Genomic DNA, 18,245 nt, shown 5'->3' with positions numbered 1-18,245 from the left:
AGGCGCTGGCACGGAGAACCAGCGCCTTAAAGGGGACGGTGTGCTCGCACCCATCCTGCCGGGAGCCCAGAGATCCTCATTTTGGGTGCACGGAGTGGCTGTTGGTTTGCCCGCTGCCCCGGGGCTCCCCACCAGCCCAAGAGGCTGCATCGAGGAGCCCAGGCTAAGCGCGTCCCTCCTTCCCTTCCACCTCCCAGGCACTGGGTGCCAGAGCCCCACCGCCCGCATTCCCACTGCCCCGTAATGCCTTGATTCCCGTCTCCATCCCTAAGCAGGGGAGAAAGGGACCATTGTTCAGGGGCTTTGGGGGAAGAGCATGGGCACCGGGAGCTCCGCGCAGCTGGAGGAGGAGGAAAGGCTCCCTCTGCCCCTGAGCAACACGGATGGATGAGAGGGGCTGCAGCGTGCACCCACATCTCCCTCGCACCAGGGAATCCCAGGAGTGTGGGTGCTCCTGGACCTCTGGAGCCACACACAGCAGGCTGCTCCAGCACCCGTGGTGTTACCGCCCTGCCTCAGTTTCCCTTCTGCTGCAGCCCCAGCCCTTCGCCTGCTCACCTGGAGACAAGCACACACACACTGTGCTCTGGTTGAGCTAAAATTTATTCCTGCACGAGTCTCCCTTGTACAAGACACTTCCTGCCCTTCTTGCTTACACAGTAAACAAGCCACCTGCCAAGCAGCAACACTGCCCCAGTCGGGTACCTGCTGTGGGCAGCCTCCCTGAGCCCCGCGGGATGCTCATGCGCGAGAGCCCTCAGCCTGCACCCGCAGGGCCAGCGAGGGCAAAGCAGGACACGCTGCTGGGTTTGGATGTAGCTGCCCTGCAGGCTGGGGCTGGGATGGTGCTGGGTCAGGTCCATCTCTCATCCCGCTGCACCTCAGGCAAGGCAGGATGGGTAGGAGAATAAATTAGAGAAAAGGCTAAAAAGGCCACTGGCGTTTGCTAGCTGGAGGACTGAGCTGCAGGGCTGGTGGGGACGCGCATCCCCGGGCACCCAGGGGGCTCCTGGTCGCAGGGAGAAGAAAGCCCCGATTGCAGATGGTCCCGGAAAGCCACTGTCCTCCCCTCCCTCACCCCCAGGATGGACGTTCCCTTGGAACCCCAGTGGCCTCCCGCTCCCCGAAGTGGTTTAAGGCACCGTCGTATGAGGAGGCAGGTAAAAACCTACCCGAAGCATTCCCCCGACGCAAGTCCTTGGAGAGCCAGAAAGCGTTGGAGTGCTCCAGGATGAGCAAAGTCCACTATAAATACATATAAATTCCACAAAATATTCTCTTCCTTCCTGTCTGTGAGTCCGGGCCTGAGCTCAGGCTGCTTTGAGGAGTGTGCACGGGGCAGTTGGTGGGGACGGAGGCATCGGAAAGGTTCAGAAGTGCTGGGAAGAGGCCGGGAACAGTTCATGAATCCTCTGAGATGGCCAAGCAGAACAGGAGTGCCGAGAGGCCAGGAGGGACGTGGGATGCTCTCTTGGGTCCCCAGCTCCGGGTGCTCCCCCAGGGGGCAGAGGTCCTGGCCAAGTCAATGGGGCAGGTGTCCCCATGCCCACAGAGTCCCCTCCTCTGTGTTTTTATTACACACCAACAAAAAAATAAACTAAACTGTACCCCAAGGCAAAAAAACCCCAAATGCCAGCGACCAGGAGGAGCCTGAGCTTCACGGGCCCTGCCCTGCCACGAGCTGCCCTCCTCGGATCGGAGCTGGGCTGTCCTTGCCTGGGGTCTGCTCCTGGCTGCTTCCCACTGCAGCCACCTCAGGGGCTGCTCCTCTTCACCTCCCTCCTGCACGCGGCGGGCTGGCTCGGAGGGGCGGCTCGGGGGTGCCCAGGGAGGCTACATGCGGGAGGACGGGCTCGCCAGCTCGTAGAAGAGCAGGTAGGCATCGCTGCTGCGGATGTGGCTCGATGACATCGGGGTTACGCTGTGGAGAGAGGAAGGTGGGCTGTGAGCAATGGGGACAAGGCATGGGGCTGTCCTAGAGACGGGGAGCTGGGCCGTGAGCAATGGGGACGAGAAACTGGGATGCCCCGGAGATGGGCTCTGACAATGGGGACAAGGCACTGGAATGTCCTAGAGATGGGAAGATGGACTAAGAGCAATAGGGACAAGGCATGGGGACGTCCTAGAGATGGGGAGCTGGGCTGTGAGCAATGGGGACGAGGCACAGGGATGCCCTGGGCAGGGGGTCCCTGCTCACCCCAACCTCACAGCCATTCCGTCCCACGCGCAGCCTCACCGGGAGTCGTTGAAACTGTGCCACTCGCTGGAGACGGGATTCTTGCAGTAGGCAGTGTAATGTCCCCCCATGGTGGTGCCCGAATGGTTGGAGACGGCGTAGAGGTTGTAAATGGCGTGGTCTGTGGGGAGCAAGGGTGATGCTCAGCTGTGCTGGCTGCCCTGCTGCCCCCAGCACAGAATCATAGAACGATTTGGGTTGGAAGGGACCTCAAAGCCCATCCAGTCCCACCCCTGCCATGGGCAGGGACACCTCCCACTGGATCAGGGGCTCCCAGCCCCATCCAACCTGGCCTTGAACCCCTCCAGGGATGGAGCAGCCACCCCTGCTCTGGGCAACCTGGGCCAGGGCCTCCCCACCCTCATAGCTAAACATTTCTTCCTAAGATCTCATCTCAATCTCCCCTCTTTCAGCTGAAAACCATCCCCCCTCATCCCACCCCTGGAGCCGTGCCGGGCTGACACTCACTGCAGCTCTGCGAGGCAAACTCCCGGAGGTCCAAGTCCTTCAGCTGGAAGTTGACAAAGGTGGTGAGCTTGCTCGTTCGTATCCTGGCCTCTGAGAAGCGCTTCAGGTCTGACGGGGCACGTCAAGGAGCTGAAGGACACGAGGGAGCCCACGAGGAGCCACAAGCCCACCCACCAGAGCCCCCCAGACCCGTCCCTCTGCCTGAAGGATACGAAGCACCAGGATCTTGGGGAACTTCTGGATGCTGAATTTCTTTGTGCACCTCGTCCTGGCTTTGCAGCGACAACACGTCTGTGGGAGACAAAGACCATGAGCAGGAGGGTGAAAGCAGAGCTCAGCTCCACTGAGCCCACAGCTCTGGCCATGGGGGGAAGCACCAAGGCAATTCCTTCCATCCCCTTGTCCCGTACCGGTTTCTCGTCTCCATCCAGCACATCCTCTTTGGTGAAGAGCCGTAGGCAGTCCATGAGTGTCACCTCCCCATAGCTTTTCTGTGGGAGCACAGAGTGGGTCAGAGAGAGGGGGCACAGGGCAGGGGGTCAGGGATCAGCAGGGGACCCCCTTACCTTGGGGATGGGCAGGGACAGGTCCCAGAAGGGGTCGAAGGCTGTGGAGCAGTAGCCACACTCGCTGCAGGTCAGCGAGCTCTTCAGCTGCCCAACAAAGAGGTCTGGTGGGGATGGGAGAAAGCAGCGTGAGACCCCAGGTTCCCAGCCCCACTTCCAGCCCAGCCCTCCTGTCTCAGAGCCCTGCTCACCGCTGATGCGGCTGTCCTCCCTCTCCTGGTACCTCCTCCACATCTGGCGGCTCTTCTCATCGTCCCTGCAAGAGAAGGGGAGACACCGCGGTCCTGACCGTGGCCTGGGGAGTGCCAGTCCCCACCACCCCGCCCCAGGGGACCCGTGTGGTCACTGTCCCTTGGCCAGGCTCGCAGGCAGCAGCTCATCCAGGGGCTTGTCTGCTGCCTCCCCCAGTCAGCACTTACGGGAGATGGTCCAGGGTGTCTGTGCTGGCCCGCGGCCGCACCAGCACGCGGTTCACCTCGCTGTGCAGCCCGTCGAGGAGGAACCGCAGGAACTCCTGTGCATCCTGCTGGCTGCAAGACACGGGGCATGGTTGGTGAGCAGGGACGGGGCTCAGCTCCCCTGCAGCCCCCACACCAACACCCCTTACTTGTAGCCGACGAAGCGCGGGGCGTATCTCTGGATCTGCATCTTGAACTCGGAGGGGCTCACACTCTCGTTGGGGGATGAGGTCCAGAGTACCTGAATCAGCTTTGCAAACTCTGTGGGCAGAGAAGCAGGTCAGAGCGGTGAGGCATCACCCTGCCCTCCAGGGAGGGCTCAGTATCCCACTCTGGGGTCCCCAGGGCCAGCCCCGTCCCCTCTGGGCCTCATCTTCCCACTGGCTGGGCACCCACAGCCCAGCACCTGCCCCAGCGAGGCTGGGGAGAAGCGCTCGGGTGGGGGTTCCCCAAGACGTGGGGTGGCCCAGGGGAGCGAGGATGTGCTGGGAGGCAGGGAAGCCCCACAAGGTGCAGAGCCAGGGGCTGGTGAGTGGCGGTTACCTGACATGAGCGCGGTGCGCATGCGGCTGTTGTTGTTGAGGTCCCGCAGGTACTGGTTCTGCAGGCAGAAATCCCGCAGCTCCTTGGTGTTGCTCAGGCACTGCAGGATGGAGTTCATGAAGCACTGGGGGAGGCGGAAGAGAAAACCATGGCAACGGGAGGCAGGAGGAGGCAGGCGGTGGCAGGGGGACACCTGGGGCGGGCGGGCAGAGGATGGGGACGAAGCAGCACGGGGCAGGGAAACTCCTTCTGCCAGCATCGTTGGGAGTGGGAGGCAGGGCCAAGTGTGTGGGTGCTGGGGGGCGAGGTGAAGGGACAGGGCTGCTCTCTGCCCCACAGATGTGCCCCTAGAAGAGCAGGGTGTGAGCTGGGGGTGTGCAGCCGGTGCCTAGGTCAGCACTCACCGTGTTGCCGAGGTTCCGCAAGCCGGTCAGCCCCTGCACCGCCTTGGAGCTCTGCAGAGAGAGGGAACAGGGCTGAGACGGTGCCTGGCATAGGTGGATTGTGCCTGTGGGCAGCCCGCTGAGGCCACGGCACCACGGGCATCCGCGTGGAACAGATCTTCAAGTGCAAACAGAGGCCCCGTCCCTGCGGGCATCACAGGCAGAGCCAGCACCGCAGCTGCTCTCTGCACTGGTTGCGCACAGGACAGGACTTGGTGGGAAGCCACAACTGGTCTGCCCCATCCTCCTTTCCCACTCCATCCTCCCTGCCTGGCTGCTGCCTCTCGGCTCCCTGGCCCAGGACAACGCACGGGGCTCAAAGTCCATCCTGCTGGGTGCCACCGCTGCCCCGTGCCCTGGGCTACAAGCCAGGGCAGCCCCCCTTGCTGCCTCCCCTTCCCAGCCCTGTGCCCTGGCAAGCTGGGGGTTGGCAGTGCCCCGAGCCTGCCCCACAGCTGCAGGAGGAGCACAGTGCCCCACCACTGCTCGCCTTGTCTGCTCCGGGTGTCCTGGAGGGGACAGTGTCCTGCATGAGCACAGCCCGGGCTTTGGCACAGCCATTCTGTGGGATAAAGTCCACTGGGAATGTGCAAGCCAAGCCCTGTGCAGTCAGCCCAGCGCACGGGGCTGCGTGCCCCGCGGTGCCCTCCCAGCCGCTCGCTGCCCGGGCTGAGCTGTCCCTGTGCCTGGGGCCCCTCCAGGTCCCCGGGTGCTCCTGGATTCACACCGCGCAGGGATGGGCACAGGCAGCTGGGTGCTGGTGCCAGGAGGCATCGTCCTTGCTGGAGAGACCGAGAGCGTGGGGGGTGTCCTGCATCCCTCTCCCAGAGTGAGGGACCCCATGCTGGTGGCAATGAAGTGTGGGAGGCCAGGGGTCCTGCTCCAAGCCCAGGACAGAGGGCAGTGGTGGGATAAACCTCCCCGGAGCTGTGCCCGGAGCAGGACAGGGCTCACAGGGTCAGACTGCTGATCCGGCCCCCCGCCCAGGTTTTAAGGACCCAGAGGCAAACGCCCCAGCTGCCCACCCAAGGTGATGAGGAGGGGGAGGAGGAGAGGAGGGGGCCCAGCAGCTCCAAAATAGCAGCAGCTGGTGTGTGTGTGGGAGCTGCTGAGCACCCAACCCTGACAGCAGCCCAAAATAACCCAGATCCAGTTACACATTCTCCTTAGCGACGGTGCAGGCATCACCCACCGCAGGGGGGACCAGCACCAGCACCAGCACCAGCCGGGATTTATCCACCCTGTGTGGGCACACATGGCTCTGTGGAACTGACCGAGTGCCCCCGCAGCCCCCAGGGGTGTCCCCAGCGGCGCTCAGTGCCAGGGGGTGGTTGTGTAAAAGTGCCATCGCCTATCCCTGAGCGGGGACCCCCAGGCTGGGGGGCAGCAGGCTGTGTGGGCCGGTGCCTCGCTGGAGGAGCTGGGCTGGCTCCCACCCTGGAGCAGACGGGGCCCAGCAGGCAGTAGGAGAGCTGGGTCTGTGCCCCAACAACCTCCATCCCTTGAAGGGGCCACCCCCAAGGGCTGGCTGCTCGTGTCCCCATGGTGCCAGGGCAGGTAGCATCCCCGCTGCACCCCAGACATCCCCGCCAGGGCGCTGCTCATCCAGGTGCCCTGGTTGGGCACCTCCTGCTGTGTGCCAGGAGGGACCAGAATGTCCCACCAACAGGGCAAACCTCCCCATGGACCCGGCATCCACCCAGGATGGCCAGGGTCCTGGCCAGGACAGGACCTGCACTACCCAGGGGGCTGGAACAGGATGAATTTTAAGCTCTCTTCCAACCCAAACCATTCTCTGATGCTTTGATTCTACCTTCCAGCCACCCCAGGGGAGGGTGGGGGGTGGAGGGGGGGGAATTGGGGGCAGGTGCCCCCATACGGTGGCACAAGCCTGTGTGCACTGAGGTCTTATTTACTGCCACCCCCCCACCACCCTGGTTTTCCCTCCTCTGGGTGACTCAACTCCAGCTAATCCCCTTGCCCGTCCAGGGCTTTATCTAGGACACGGACTGCTCGGAGGGGGTGAAGGAGAGCTGGCTCACGCGGCAGCGGCTGGGGAGTCCCCGAGGCTGCACTGCAGGAGGGGGACAGCAAAGAAGGGGATGGGGACGAGGGACACGATCTGCACCGTCCTGCCCCATCTGATCCACACGCCAAGTGCCCGGCAGCACGAGGGCCAGAGGAGCCGGAGTTACGTAAGTGCCCATCCCCTGCCCCCCTGCCCCTGCTGCTCCCGCAGCGGGTGACGTGCCCGGCGTTGTGGCTCTGGGGACACCCGTGCCCAGCACGGTGACACCGCCAAGGGGGCAGCGAGCCCCTTCCCTGCAGCGAGCAGGCTGGAGCACGAGACTTGGCCAAGGTCACCGCAGAGGTAGGGCTGGAGAGGGATCCAGGTGTCCTGACACGTGCTCTCACCAGCTCCCTGCTTCTCCCACCGGACACCGGCGTGTCCCAGCCCCACGGCCACCCTGGCTGGACACGCACCCCAGACACCCCATCCTGCAGCTCGGGGGGTGCTGTGGGCGCCCCACGCTGCCCGGCAAGGCCAGGGGCTGCCACCTCCCCACACCCCCCTGCTCTGCCCCCAGTCCCGAGGCTGCAGGGCTCGTACCTTGGTCTTGTTGAGAACCAACCCGACGAAAGTGGAGACCAGGAGGGACCCCGGCATGGAGGCGCGAGGCCGCAGCTCCTTGTGGAGGTCGGGGAGCGCGGGGGGCTCCTCGGGCAGCGTCACCGTGTACGAGTCCCTCATGGTGGCCCTGGGTGGCTCGGCGAGGTGGTGGCCAGGAGGGATGCTGGGGGGCTCCAAAGGTGCAAAGGATTCACCCCTCGCCTCTGGCCAGCGGAGGGCAGGGGGCAGGGACCCAGCGGGGCTGCGCGGAGCTGAGCCGGTGCCGGCTCTGGGGCTGACGGCACCTGAGCTGCTGTGACATCAAATGGGTGGAGAGGAGGCAGCCGCGCTCCGTGACGGCCAACCCCCCCCGAACCGCGTGGTACGGGCTGCGGGGACCCAGGGGGGGCCGCGAGGGGCGGCGACACCCGGCTGGGGCCGGGGACACCGCCCGCATCCCGACCTGGGACCGGGAACACCGCCTGCATCCCGACCTGGGACCGGGAACACCGCCTGCATCCCGACCTGGGACCGGGAACACCGCCTGCATCCCGACCTGGGACCGGGAACACTGCCTGCATCCCGAGATGGGACCGGGAACATCGCCCGCATCCCGAGATGGGACCGGGAACATCGCCTGCATCCCGACCTGGGACCGGGAACATCGCCTGCATCCCGACCTGGGACCGGGAACACCGCCCGCATCCCGACCTGGGACCGGGAACATCGCCCGCATCCCGAGATGGGACCGGGGACATCGCCTGCATCCCGAGATGGGACCGGGAACATCGCCTGCATCCCGAGATGGGGCAGAGGACACCGCCTGCATCCCGACCTGGGACCGAGAACACCGCCTGCATCCTGATATGGGACCAAGAACATCGTCTGCATCCCGAGATGGGGCAGAGGATACCACCTGCATCCCAAGCTGGGACCAGGGACCACTCCCCAAATCCCAAACTGGGACGCAGGGTATATCCCTGCATCCCGAGCTGGGACCAGGGTCACCACCTGCATCCCAAACTGAGACCCAGGGCTGTTCCCTGCATCCTGAGCAGGGACTGGGGATATTCCCAGCACCCCAAGATGTGGCCTGAGACCGCTCGTGACACCCTGAGGCCTTGGTAGTGACAGCGCCTCTGTCCGGGGGTCTCTGGGAAGGATGGGGGTGCCCTCCCCAAGTGCTGTCCCCCTGTCCCACTGGCTCCCTGGATCCGTGGCAGCAGCAGCACCTTGGCACAAGGGGCTCCGAGCTGGAGGAGAGCCAGCTCCCCAGGGATCCCCCATGCTCCCGGGGACCAGGGCTGACGGGTTCGGCTCCCCAGCACAGTGCTGGGTGAGAGCCGGGTGGGTGCTTGGCACAGAGTGGGTCTGGCCCAGCCAGGGGTCACTGGCCCCAACGGGCTCAGTAAAAGTAGGACAACCCCAGAGCATGTGGGGCCCGGGGCCCTGTATGGGGCTGGGGGCTGCTGGAGAAGTCTGTGGAGGTCCCACATTCCTGCCTCCCCTGCAGGGCCAGCGCCAGGCTCACATCCATTTTGGGGGGAACTGAGCAAGAACAGACGGTGCAACCCCCTCGTCTTTGGGGGATGCATTAGTGCCCAGCTCAGAGGGTATTTCAGTGCCTTGCTTCCTTTGTTGGGGGAGAGCTCCCCCCAAAACTCCGTGTGGACCAAAGGTACCCTCTGAGCACTGGGTAAACTGAGGCACGGAGCAGGCAGGGCTCTGCCTCTTCTCCTCCAGCAAGGGCGGACGCGGAGGCTGGCAGGGAGCCCAGGAGTCCTACATCCTCGTCCTGCATCTCCCTCTACTTCACCCCTCTGACCGCAGCCGGGCGAGCGAGGAGGCTTGCGCCTGCTGTGCGTGCCCAGGTGTCTCACCCGCCTGCTCAGGGAAATTTCCATGGGTGACAGACGCAGGGAGCGCGGTCGGGCTGCTCCAAGGACACCCAGAGCCTCCAGCCTCACCGAAGGGCTGGGGGCACCGAGCGGAGGCTGCTGTCCTCCCACACCAGCCCCCACCAGTGCCCCCCAGCCCGAGCTGGTGCAGGCTGTGTGAATCCCAATTCCTGCGGCTGCAGCTTCCCTGGCGCGTGGCGCTCGGCGCAGCCAGTGGAGGGGCTGGCTCGGGGGTGGGGGAGGGAAGGAGGGAGACTATTTTTGGCACCAGCAAAAATATCCGAGGAGGCATCTTGCAGCGTTATTCATCTGCAGGGCCGGGGCTTTTTGCATCACAAGAGGATGCTTGTCGTAATCCCTGCTTGCGTGCGCATGTGTATATATATACACACACAGAGCCCGCGGTGTGTGCACCGTAAACACCCCGGGACACAGCGTGCAGGCTGGGGGTGCACCCACCGGCCCTGCAGATTTACAACCATAGACTCATAGGATGTTTTGAATTGGAAGGGACCTTAAAGATCATCCAGTTCCACCCTCCCTGCCACGGACAGGGACACTTCCCACTGGATCAGGGGCTCCAAGCCCCCTCCAACCTGGCCTTGAACCCTTCCAGGGATGGGGCAGCCTGGGACAGGGCCTCCCCACCCAGGGAATGGTTTAGGTTGGAAGGGACCTTAAAGACCATCCAGTTCCAAGCCCCGTTTGCCCCGGTGCCTGCCCCAAGCACCCTCCCTGGGGACGTGCTGCACTGGCAGAGCCACTTCCATCGCTTGTGAGGTGGCATTCAGCTGAACCTCATGCCCCGGCAGAGCCAGCTCCATCTCTAGAGAGGCAGCATTCAGCTGAACCTTTCGCCCCGGTGACATCAAGCACCCTGGGCCAAGGACCAAATCCCCATCCAGCCAGAGCAGCACGCGGGCTCTTGAGGCACGGCTGGAGCAGGAAAGCGAGGGGGATTGCCAGTGGGACGGCATTGCTGAGAGAGCTCCTTGCCCCCAGATGTCCCCTGTGCAGTGGTGACCTTCTACCATGGGCAGAGGTTGCCACGGGCCAGGCTGGCACCACAGAAGCCGGCAGGGCCAGGACTGGCTGCGGGCCAGAGACGTCAGCTGCTCAGGATGGGGCTGCGGAGACCTGCCGGCGATTTTGTGGGTGGCTCTGCCCTTCTGACCCTATGTTCACCCAGAGCTTAATGGGGCGGCACAGCTCCAGTCCTGCCCCTGCCAGCCCCCCTCTCCCAGGCGCCAGCAGGGTCCCGCGTGGAGCTGGGGACCTCTCACTGCAGCCCACGCGCCTCGCTCTGCCCTGCCGGAGGGTAAACTGAGGCACAAAGCAATGGTGTGGGTAGAAACTAACACAGGCGCTCTCGCCTCCCAGCAGCAAACTGCTCTGGGCGATGTTCCTGTGGCGCAGAGGCAGGAGGAGGCTGGGGAAGAAGGGATGGAAGGAGGCACTGAGCCAGCTCCGGTGGCTGCCGGCACTGCCCCCAGGCCGGGTAATGGGGCAGAACCGATGGGGCAGCGACAGGCGCTCGTTTCCGGCACCTGGCACGACCGCAGGCGCCCACGTCTCTTATGATGGGTACATTTGCTTCCCAGCTTGGGAAACGGAGGGGGAAAAATACCCCAGAGGAATGGAAAATAGCAGGCGTGCCCATCAACGCAGCAAGGAAACCTAAAGCGGTGTCACTGATCCCATCGCCCCACCTGCACGGGTGCCCAACGCAGCACCCTGTGCCAGCCCTGCTCCCATTTGCAACCCATCACCCCTGACTGGAAACACGCGTGAGCAGGAGCAGCCACCTCTGCTCCAAACCCTGCGCCTCCAGCTGAGCTTCCCCAGCTCCAGGCTGCTCCCACAGCCCCTTGGGCACAGGGAGGGATGTGGGGGCACTGGCTGCTAAGGGAAATACCTTCCTCTCCTGCTCACGGGGAAGCAGAAATGAATCCCCCAACCCTTTTCCTCCCAGTTCGGCGGGTGAAGGGGGGACAGAGGCGCAGGGAAGCAAAAGGTAGGTCAGACCCTGCACTGGGGCAGAGCAGCCTCCACCATGGGTGACTGGAAAGACAGCGGGAGACAACACAGGCAGAGCCTGACAAGATCTTGGAAGGAAATCTGAATGGAAAATTACCAGGCTGCTCCCCTGCACGCCTGAGCTGGCTGCGGGTGATGCTGCTCGCAGCCCGCACCGAGGCTCTGGGGCACCTGGGGCACCGCGTGCCACCACCGCGAGGGATGCACAGCGCCCGAACCGCCCGGCCACAGGGAAACCGCTGCTTCCCAGGATGCCAGGATAGCAGCAAGAGACCGCGCCAGGGATCACACATCACCGAGCAGCAGTGAAACACCCGAGTGGCACCCGGGCACCGGTTCACCGCGCCAGAGCCAGCACCAGCCCAACCAGCCTTCCCAGCTGGGTGTCTCCAGTAAGGGGAGTGCCCATCCCAGTCATGTCACCATCTCCAGCTGGGATGAGGCAGCAGGGAACCTTCACTGAGCTGGGAGGGAGCAGAGGACAGGGGTGTGTGAGCACAGGTGTGCCCCACGCACAGGTTTGCGCACATGGGGGTGCGAGCTTTTCCCCATGTGTCATCACCTGCTCTCATGTAGACATGCAGAAAGGTGCAGCATGCACCCTCCTGCCAGCACATTGGTACCCGACGCCTGTGTGGAGCCCCGTGGACTGCGCAGCTCCTGTGAGGACACGGCTGTCTCAGCAGCTTCATCCCAGCCAGCTGTGCCACCAAGAGCGGCTCGAAGGGGCAGCAGCTGCCCTGCACGGCACAGATGCAGAGATCGAGGCACGGAGCAGCACACTGAGATCCCCCAGGAGAGACCACAATGCTCTCCCCAGCTCAGCACGTGGGGGCACAGACCAGATAACCCACCACAACCCAGCTCACCCTCCAGCCCCAGCAGGCAACACGTACCGTGGGGTCCCGGGCGGGCGCGTCGCAGCAGCTGTCGCTCCTCTCACAGGTCTGGCTGGCACAGCGGGTGCCCGAGGGCGGCAGGGCAGAGCCCAGGGGTGCCGTGACAAGGCTGTTGTGGCTACTTCTCCTCCCGTAGCCCTCCAGGTAGCCTCGGACGTAGTCGGAATGCGCAGCAGCTTGGTAGAGACCCTGCAGGGCCCCGGCATCCTGATGGCTCGGGGGGCTGGGGGTGGGCGCGTAGCTGCTGTCCGAGGCGTGCAGCCCCGAGAACTCCCGTGCCAGGTCCGAGTGGCTGATAGATTTGCGGCGGCTGAGGGGTGCTGAGGTGGGCAAGTAGCCCGAGGGGCTGCTGGGGGTCCCTGCGAAGGTGTAGCATGTGCCCCCGCTCAGCCCGATGCCAGAGGGCCGAGCCTGGGTGCGGATGTACGAGGGGCTCAGGCGGATGCTGGAGTCGGGGTACAGGGGCAGCCGGCCGCTGTCGTAGCCACTGGTCGGGGACAGCCCCGTGTGGTGGTACCGGGGAGACGCTAGGTAGCTGGCTTTGAAGCCAATTTTGTCAGGGTCGGCGTAGGATGTGGTCAAGGTGGATCCATAGGACGTGTAGGGGCTGTAGCCACTGGGTGCTTTGCTGTAGGAGGTCTCTGCATAGCGGGACGAGTCAACGTATCGCTTCAGGGTGGAGGAGAGCTGGGACATGCTGGAGGCTGGGGCTCAGGGGGCTCTCCTGGAGGCATTGACTGCAAGAGAAGAGGCCAGAGTCAGCTTCCACCAGCCGTGCTCAGCACAATGGGGCACCCACCATCAGCACCCACCCAGCAGCTCGTTGGCTCCTGCCTCGCCTGGAGACCCCAGGAGGGGTGAGCAGGCAATAGCAGGAGCCCAGGAGATCGAGGGTGCAGGGGGTGTGTGGAGTGCAGTGCGACCATGGTTCCTGCCTCCTGCCAGCTGTCCTGGTGAGCCTGGAACAGCAGTGACAAGCTTGGCAGGGTGACAAGGGCACAGTGAGAGGCACCCACCATCCCAAGTAACCAAAACCAAGGGACCGCAGCAGTCACTTCTGCTCCAACCCTGGCACCCCTGGCACACCGTCCCTTGGCTGTCCTGCTCCTGGGGCCACAGAGGTGTCCCCAGCATCCCCCCAAGATGGGAGGCAGTTGCCTGGTAACAGTCATGATGCTTCAGCCCAACTCTGGCTGAGATAGGCAGATGTGACGGACTGATCCAGCCAGCCCAGCACCTTCTCCTGGTTATTCAGAGCGATCATTTGGGCTTGGCAAGGGGCTGGCATTCCCAGCTCACTGCTAACACACACCCTGTTTGGCTGAGAGGGAAACTGAGGCAAGGTCAGAAAGTCAGCACAGGAGTCCTGGATGCCCATCCCTGCTCCCTGCTTGGTGCTCAGCATCAGGCAGTGGGTGAAGACCTTGGGGCAGCTGTGAACACCCAGGGGCCTTGGGGGACGGTGGGGACAGCCAGGGATCCCCTCATTTACCACCCAAGCAGCCAGTCTGTCTCCTGGCCGTGGCATCACCCTGCTGCCCTCCCAACAGGAATTTAAGCCGACATGAGTCCTCCCGCTGAGGTGGCTGCTAAGCCCTCGAAGGGGTGGGCGACAGCCCTGCTCTCAGTCCCCATGGGAAGCTGGTGGCCTCTGCCCCATGGCACCCACAGGGGACAGGAGAGGAGCACCGAGGGACAGGGATAGAGGTCCCCAGGGCACAGGCAGTGCCAGCCTGGAGCTGGGACAGGGCCGTGTGGCAGCCAGCAGCCCAGGTGCCTACAAACACATGCTGACCAGAGCCAGAGGAAAGTTTGCTGCCAACAGCCACGCTGGTTCCCTACCTGTCCTGGGGCTGCGGTTGGTACCGGGGTGGGCAGGACCCCAGCCCGGCTCCTCTGTCCTGGTGCTCAGCTCCCTGGGTGTCTCGCGTCCCTTCCCTGGCAGGACAGTGGCTCATGTGGCTCTGAGAGTCTCCAGTCACCCAGGAGATGACCCTGATTCAGAGGCTTTTCCCAGCCCAGCCGGGGCGGGCTCTGGCCCAGCTCCAAGCCAGGAGGTGACGGAGACGGTGCCCAGCGCAGCCCTGGCAGCTCGCGGGGCGCGTCCGGCTTGGGGATGGGCAAGAGGAGCCACCGCAGCATCATCCCCTGCCTGAACCCCGGGGGGACACAAGCTCTTGCTCACACCCCAGGAATCCCTGGGCATCCCTGCCCTCTGGGAGTGGCATCACCCCCTCTGCAAATGCCACCGTGGGATGGGAGCTGCCCAAAGTGTCCCTGCTATGGCCACAGTGTTCATGCCCTGCGATTGCCACGGCAGGCGGCCAAGAGCGATCCCCATGAAACCCGAGCGGTGGGAGGGAGCTGCGTGTTATGAGGATGAGACCCCTTGGCTCCAAAGACCCTGGGGTGGGAGGTGAGGTGGCTGCGGTGTCACCTCCTCCAGTGGCCCCTGGCGTGGAAATGCTCTGGGATGGTTTTTGGGAGGTGGTGAGAAGCACCAACCAGCCACTGTGGCCTCCTGACCCACAGCTCGGCTTTCTGGCCAGCCAATTGCATCCCAGTAGCTGCTGGTATCACCCAGGGAGCAACCATCCCGCAGCAGAGAGGAAAACTATTGGCAAGTGAGAGCGAGGTGGAGTGCACGGACCTGTTTGGGGTGAATAATCTGCTCCCAGGCGAGTACTCCAAGAGACACCCAGCTCTTCCTGCCCAGCAGCAGCTCTGCCACCCAGAATTCACCATGCACAGCGGAGGAGACTTTGCTGAGAGGGATGTGGGACCCTGGCCAAGGGACTGGCACCTCCCCATGGGCACCAGAGCGAGAGCGATGGAGCCCTCGGCTCCCAGGGAGACCACGTTTGGCTGCCTGCCCTGCTGGGATATGGGGCAGCGCGGCACAGGGACCCTCGCTGGGCTGCTGTTCGCTTGCCCCTGGCCAGTCTGGCTCAGGACAGACAGCGTGATGCCATCACCCAGTGCCAGCGGTGCCCAGGCTTTCCAGTGCCACCCCGTGCCATCACCCAGTGCCAGTGGTGCCCAGTGTGTGTTGCCACTGCTGGCACCAACAGGGCTCCCTGTGGATCTGCACAAGTTGCTTCCCGGCAGAGCCACCAGCTCGGGAGCAGGAGGTGGTTTCTGGCAGCAGGACAGGTCTCCGCGGGGCGGCACGTGCCCGAGGGTTGCGAGGGTGCCGGTGGAGGGATGTGGGGCCCGGGATGGGCACCTGCCCCAGGCAGAGCAGCCGTCCCACTGCATTGTGGAAATCGAGGTCTTACCACAGTCACATCTGCTGGGACCACCTGAGCTGCCGAGCCCCCACGTCACACCAGAGCGGATCCCCGGAGAGCAGAGCGTGCCAGGAGCCGGAGGAGCTGAGGGGGTGTGAGAAAACCCCGGTTCCTCCCATGCTTCTTTGCCTGGCCCCTCCCTGTCCATAATAGTGCTGAGCTTACCTGCTGCCTGGGGCTGGCAGGGCTGAGTCAGGTCTTCTGCACCCTCATCATCCTCGTGGGGCGTCGGGGGAGGCTGAGGCACAGGAATGTCCGGCCTGCCGTGATGGCCAAGGGCCCTGGAGCTGGGATGCTGCAGGGGATTCCTGCCCTGGCCTCCAGCTGCCTTCCCGATGGGAAGCTCAGCCCCAAACTGGGAGGCAAAGCCTAGAAGGAGGCCCCGCTCCTTCTCCAGCCACTGGAGCCGCAGGCGGGCTCAGCTTACACCCCACGGGCTCCATCCAAGGCGCTAGGGCACAGCTGCTTCTCGCTTACGCAGGCTCGGAGCCGCGTCCCCTGTCCCTGAGACACAATGTCCCAGCCTGGAGGTGACGCGGGTGCTCCCAGCCCTCCGCAACAACAGAGGCAAAGAGGGGGGAACCTCGTGCGAAGACCTTTTGCCCACTCCAGCCCCCAGGAGGCTGGGGACGGAGGGGCTCTGTGTCCACCTTGCAGTGCTGGGACACTGTCCTGCCCGTTCCCCGAGGGGGACAAGGGAAGGGATCCCCCCAGGTTCCTGCATTTCCCTCTAGGAAGGCTGCCCCCACACAGCCCTGAGGGGAACGTGGGGTAGAATGATCTCTCCCTGCAAGGGCCTGGAGTCACCAAGTGTTGCCCCCAGACCCCCTCTCGCAGCCCTGGAGAAGCCGCCCTGGCTCCAGCACAGCCCCCACCACTCACACACCCCACAGCGATGGCACCTGCCCAAGGTCACACGTGAAACCAGCCTGGCCAGGGCCTGAGAACCCTCCAAACTCACGCCACGTGTGCTGGGCAGGACTCACTGCCCCGGACTCATCGCCCTGGCCTCTCTCGGTGCTGCTGACACATCCCCACCTGGCTGCTGAACCTGCTTCTCACCACTCCCGGAGCACCCCCAGGCACTGAAACCCCAAGCCCATGGGGAACCCTGACGTAAAACCCAGCACGTGTTTTTGTTTTGAGGTCTGTGAGTGGGGAAAAAAAGAAAGGAACCCAGGGAAGCGCCCGGGCACGCGTCTCTGCGCAGGGTGGAGGAGGAGGAGGGTGCTGGGGAGCTTTGCTGGCAGGGCTGCTGAGTGTTCACGCATGAACTCTGAACCCACTCTCTGGGGATGGAGAGGCTGCAAACCTCCCCACTGTGTTTTTTCCCAGCTGAAGGAAGATGAGGGAAGTTTAGCTGGCACCTCCGAGTCTCTGATGCCACAGCCTCCTCCCTGGGCTGGCGTCTTCTCCTACTGCTTGCCCCAGGGAGGGCAAAACCCAAACCACCTCCTCAGCTCCTCTCGGTGCTCTGCTCCAGACCCCACTGGCAGCCCCGAGCACCCCCTTTTTCTGCCTCCCTGACCCCCACCCCACGCTGTGTCTCACCCCACTCCCTCTCCCAGCCTTCCGTCCATCCTTTCCCTCCTGGATCTCCACCCCCCTCCCCAAACCTCTCCCCACGTTCACCCCCCACTCACCCGCGTGGTGACGGCTCAGGGGCGCGAGGCCAGCGGGGTGGGTGGCGAGGGGCTCCTCATGGGGTGATGAGAGCCGGGAGCTGATCCTGGTTCCTCGACGTCAGGAGGAGAGCGAGCGATTCGGAGGGGCTGGTGGCACCCAAGGTCTTTGAGGGGACAGCCCAGCTCGTCCCCCGCACGGAGAGGACACGATGGTTGGAGGGAGCTGAGCTGAAGGGCTGTGGGGCCACGTAAAAACGCCACCGCAGAAATTCACGGCTCGGGTTACCCACCAGATAAATATAGTGTCTTTATCTGACCTCACAGGTCGCTGAAATGCTCCTCTCGCATTCCAGCTTCGGGGAGGCTTAAAGGGAACGTGAACCCGTGGTGAGGAGGTGCGGGGAGGGGAGGCTGTGGAGAATGAAGGATGACTGAGGGTAAGTGTGGGGATGGGGAAATCTGGGGAGGGAGATGGAGATCCAGGAGCTAAAGGGTTGATGGAAGGTTGGAAGAGGGAGTGGGATGGGGCACACCATGGCGTAGGGGTCGGAGAGTCAGAAAGAGGGGTGCCCGTGGCTGCCAGTAGGGTCTGGAGCATCGAGGGGAGGGGAGGAGGCGGTTTGGGTTTTAGCCCCTTTGGGGAAGGTTGTAGGGAGAGAAATCCTGTGAGCCTGCAGGAAAGATGATTGCAGGAGCTCTCACCCCTCACCATTCCCCAGGGATACTGGGGCAACCACTTTCATGGCTCCACAGGGATACTGGGGCACCCACCCATGCTCCCCAAGGTTACTGGGAACTCCACTCCTCATGGGGATACTGGGGTACCCACCCCTGCTCCCCAGGGTTACTGGGGCACCCACCTTCATGGCTTCCAGGGGATACTGAGGCACCCACCCCTCATGGCTCTACAGAGATACTGGAGCACCCACCCCATGATTTCCCCCAGGGATTACTGGAGAATCCACCCTGAACAACTCCCTGGGGATACTGGGGCACCCTGAATGACTCCCTGGGGATACTGGGGCACCCTCCCCTCTTGGCTCCCCAGGGATGTTGAAGCTCCCACCCTGCACCTCTCCCTGAGGCCTGACCCACCCAGAGCAGCGTGACCTCCTGGTATGCCGGCACCTGGGCAGCTGTGACTCAGCGAGCACCTGCTGAGGATAATTAG

At 63.8% G+C, this 18,245-nt stretch overlaps 1 protein-coding gene across 2 annotated transcripts; it reads right to left on the bottom strand.

The window, feature by feature from the left end:
* Positions 1-916: 916 nt before the first annotated feature.
* Positions 917-17,322, bottom strand: USP2 (ubiquitin specific peptidase 2). 2 transcript variants are annotated; one of them, XM_069876286.1, is made up of 13 exons: positions 17,093-17,322; positions 12,157-12,896; positions 4,676-4,726; positions 4,272-4,395; positions 3,878-3,989; positions 3,690-3,800; positions 3,462-3,526; positions 3,271-3,374; positions 3,115-3,195; positions 2,917-2,995; positions 2,705-2,812; positions 2,237-2,357; positions 917-1,921 (listed from the first exon to the last, which is right to left on the bottom strand). In XM_069876286.1, the coding sequence occupies exons 2-13, from the start codon at positions 12,853-12,855 to the stop codon at positions 1,834-1,836; spliced, it is 1,743 nt and encodes a 580-aa protein (XP_069732387.1). In that variant the 5' UTR covers positions 12,856-12,896; positions 17,093-17,322; the 3' UTR covers positions 917-1,833. The 2 variants fall into 2 exon arrangements, with proteins under 2 accessions (XP_069732387.1, XP_069732388.1); XM_069876287.1 differs by lacking the exons at positions 12,157-12,896; positions 17,093-17,322 and adding an exon at positions 7,326-7,484.
* Positions 17,323-18,245: the final 923 nt, after the last annotated feature.

This window comes from Phaenicophaeus curvirostris, chromosome 25 (genome assembly GCF_032191515.1).
Source record: "Phaenicophaeus curvirostris isolate KB17595 chromosome 25, BPBGC_Pcur_1.0, whole genome shotgun sequence".
In the NCBI taxonomy this organism is placed as follows: domain Eukaryota; kingdom Metazoa; phylum Chordata; class Aves; order Cuculiformes; family Cuculidae; genus Phaenicophaeus; species Phaenicophaeus curvirostris.
The sequence above is the reverse complement of the archived record's forward strand: the minus strand, read 5'-3'. Positions and strand labels throughout refer to the sequence as shown.

Coding starts and splice junctions, on each gene's coding strand:
- USP2 (XM_069876286.1), bottom strand. CDS start 12,855: ATGTCCCAGCTCTCCTCCACCCTGAAGCGATACGTTGACTCGTCCCGC. Junction 3,527..3,689: donor GACACCCTGGACCATCTCCC/GTAAGTGCTGAC, acceptor CTTCTCTTGCAG/GGACGATGAGAAGAGCCGCC. Junction 2,996..3,114: donor TGGATGGAGACGAGAAACCG/GTACGGGACAAG, acceptor TGTCTCCCACAG/ACGTGTTGTCGCTGCAAAGC.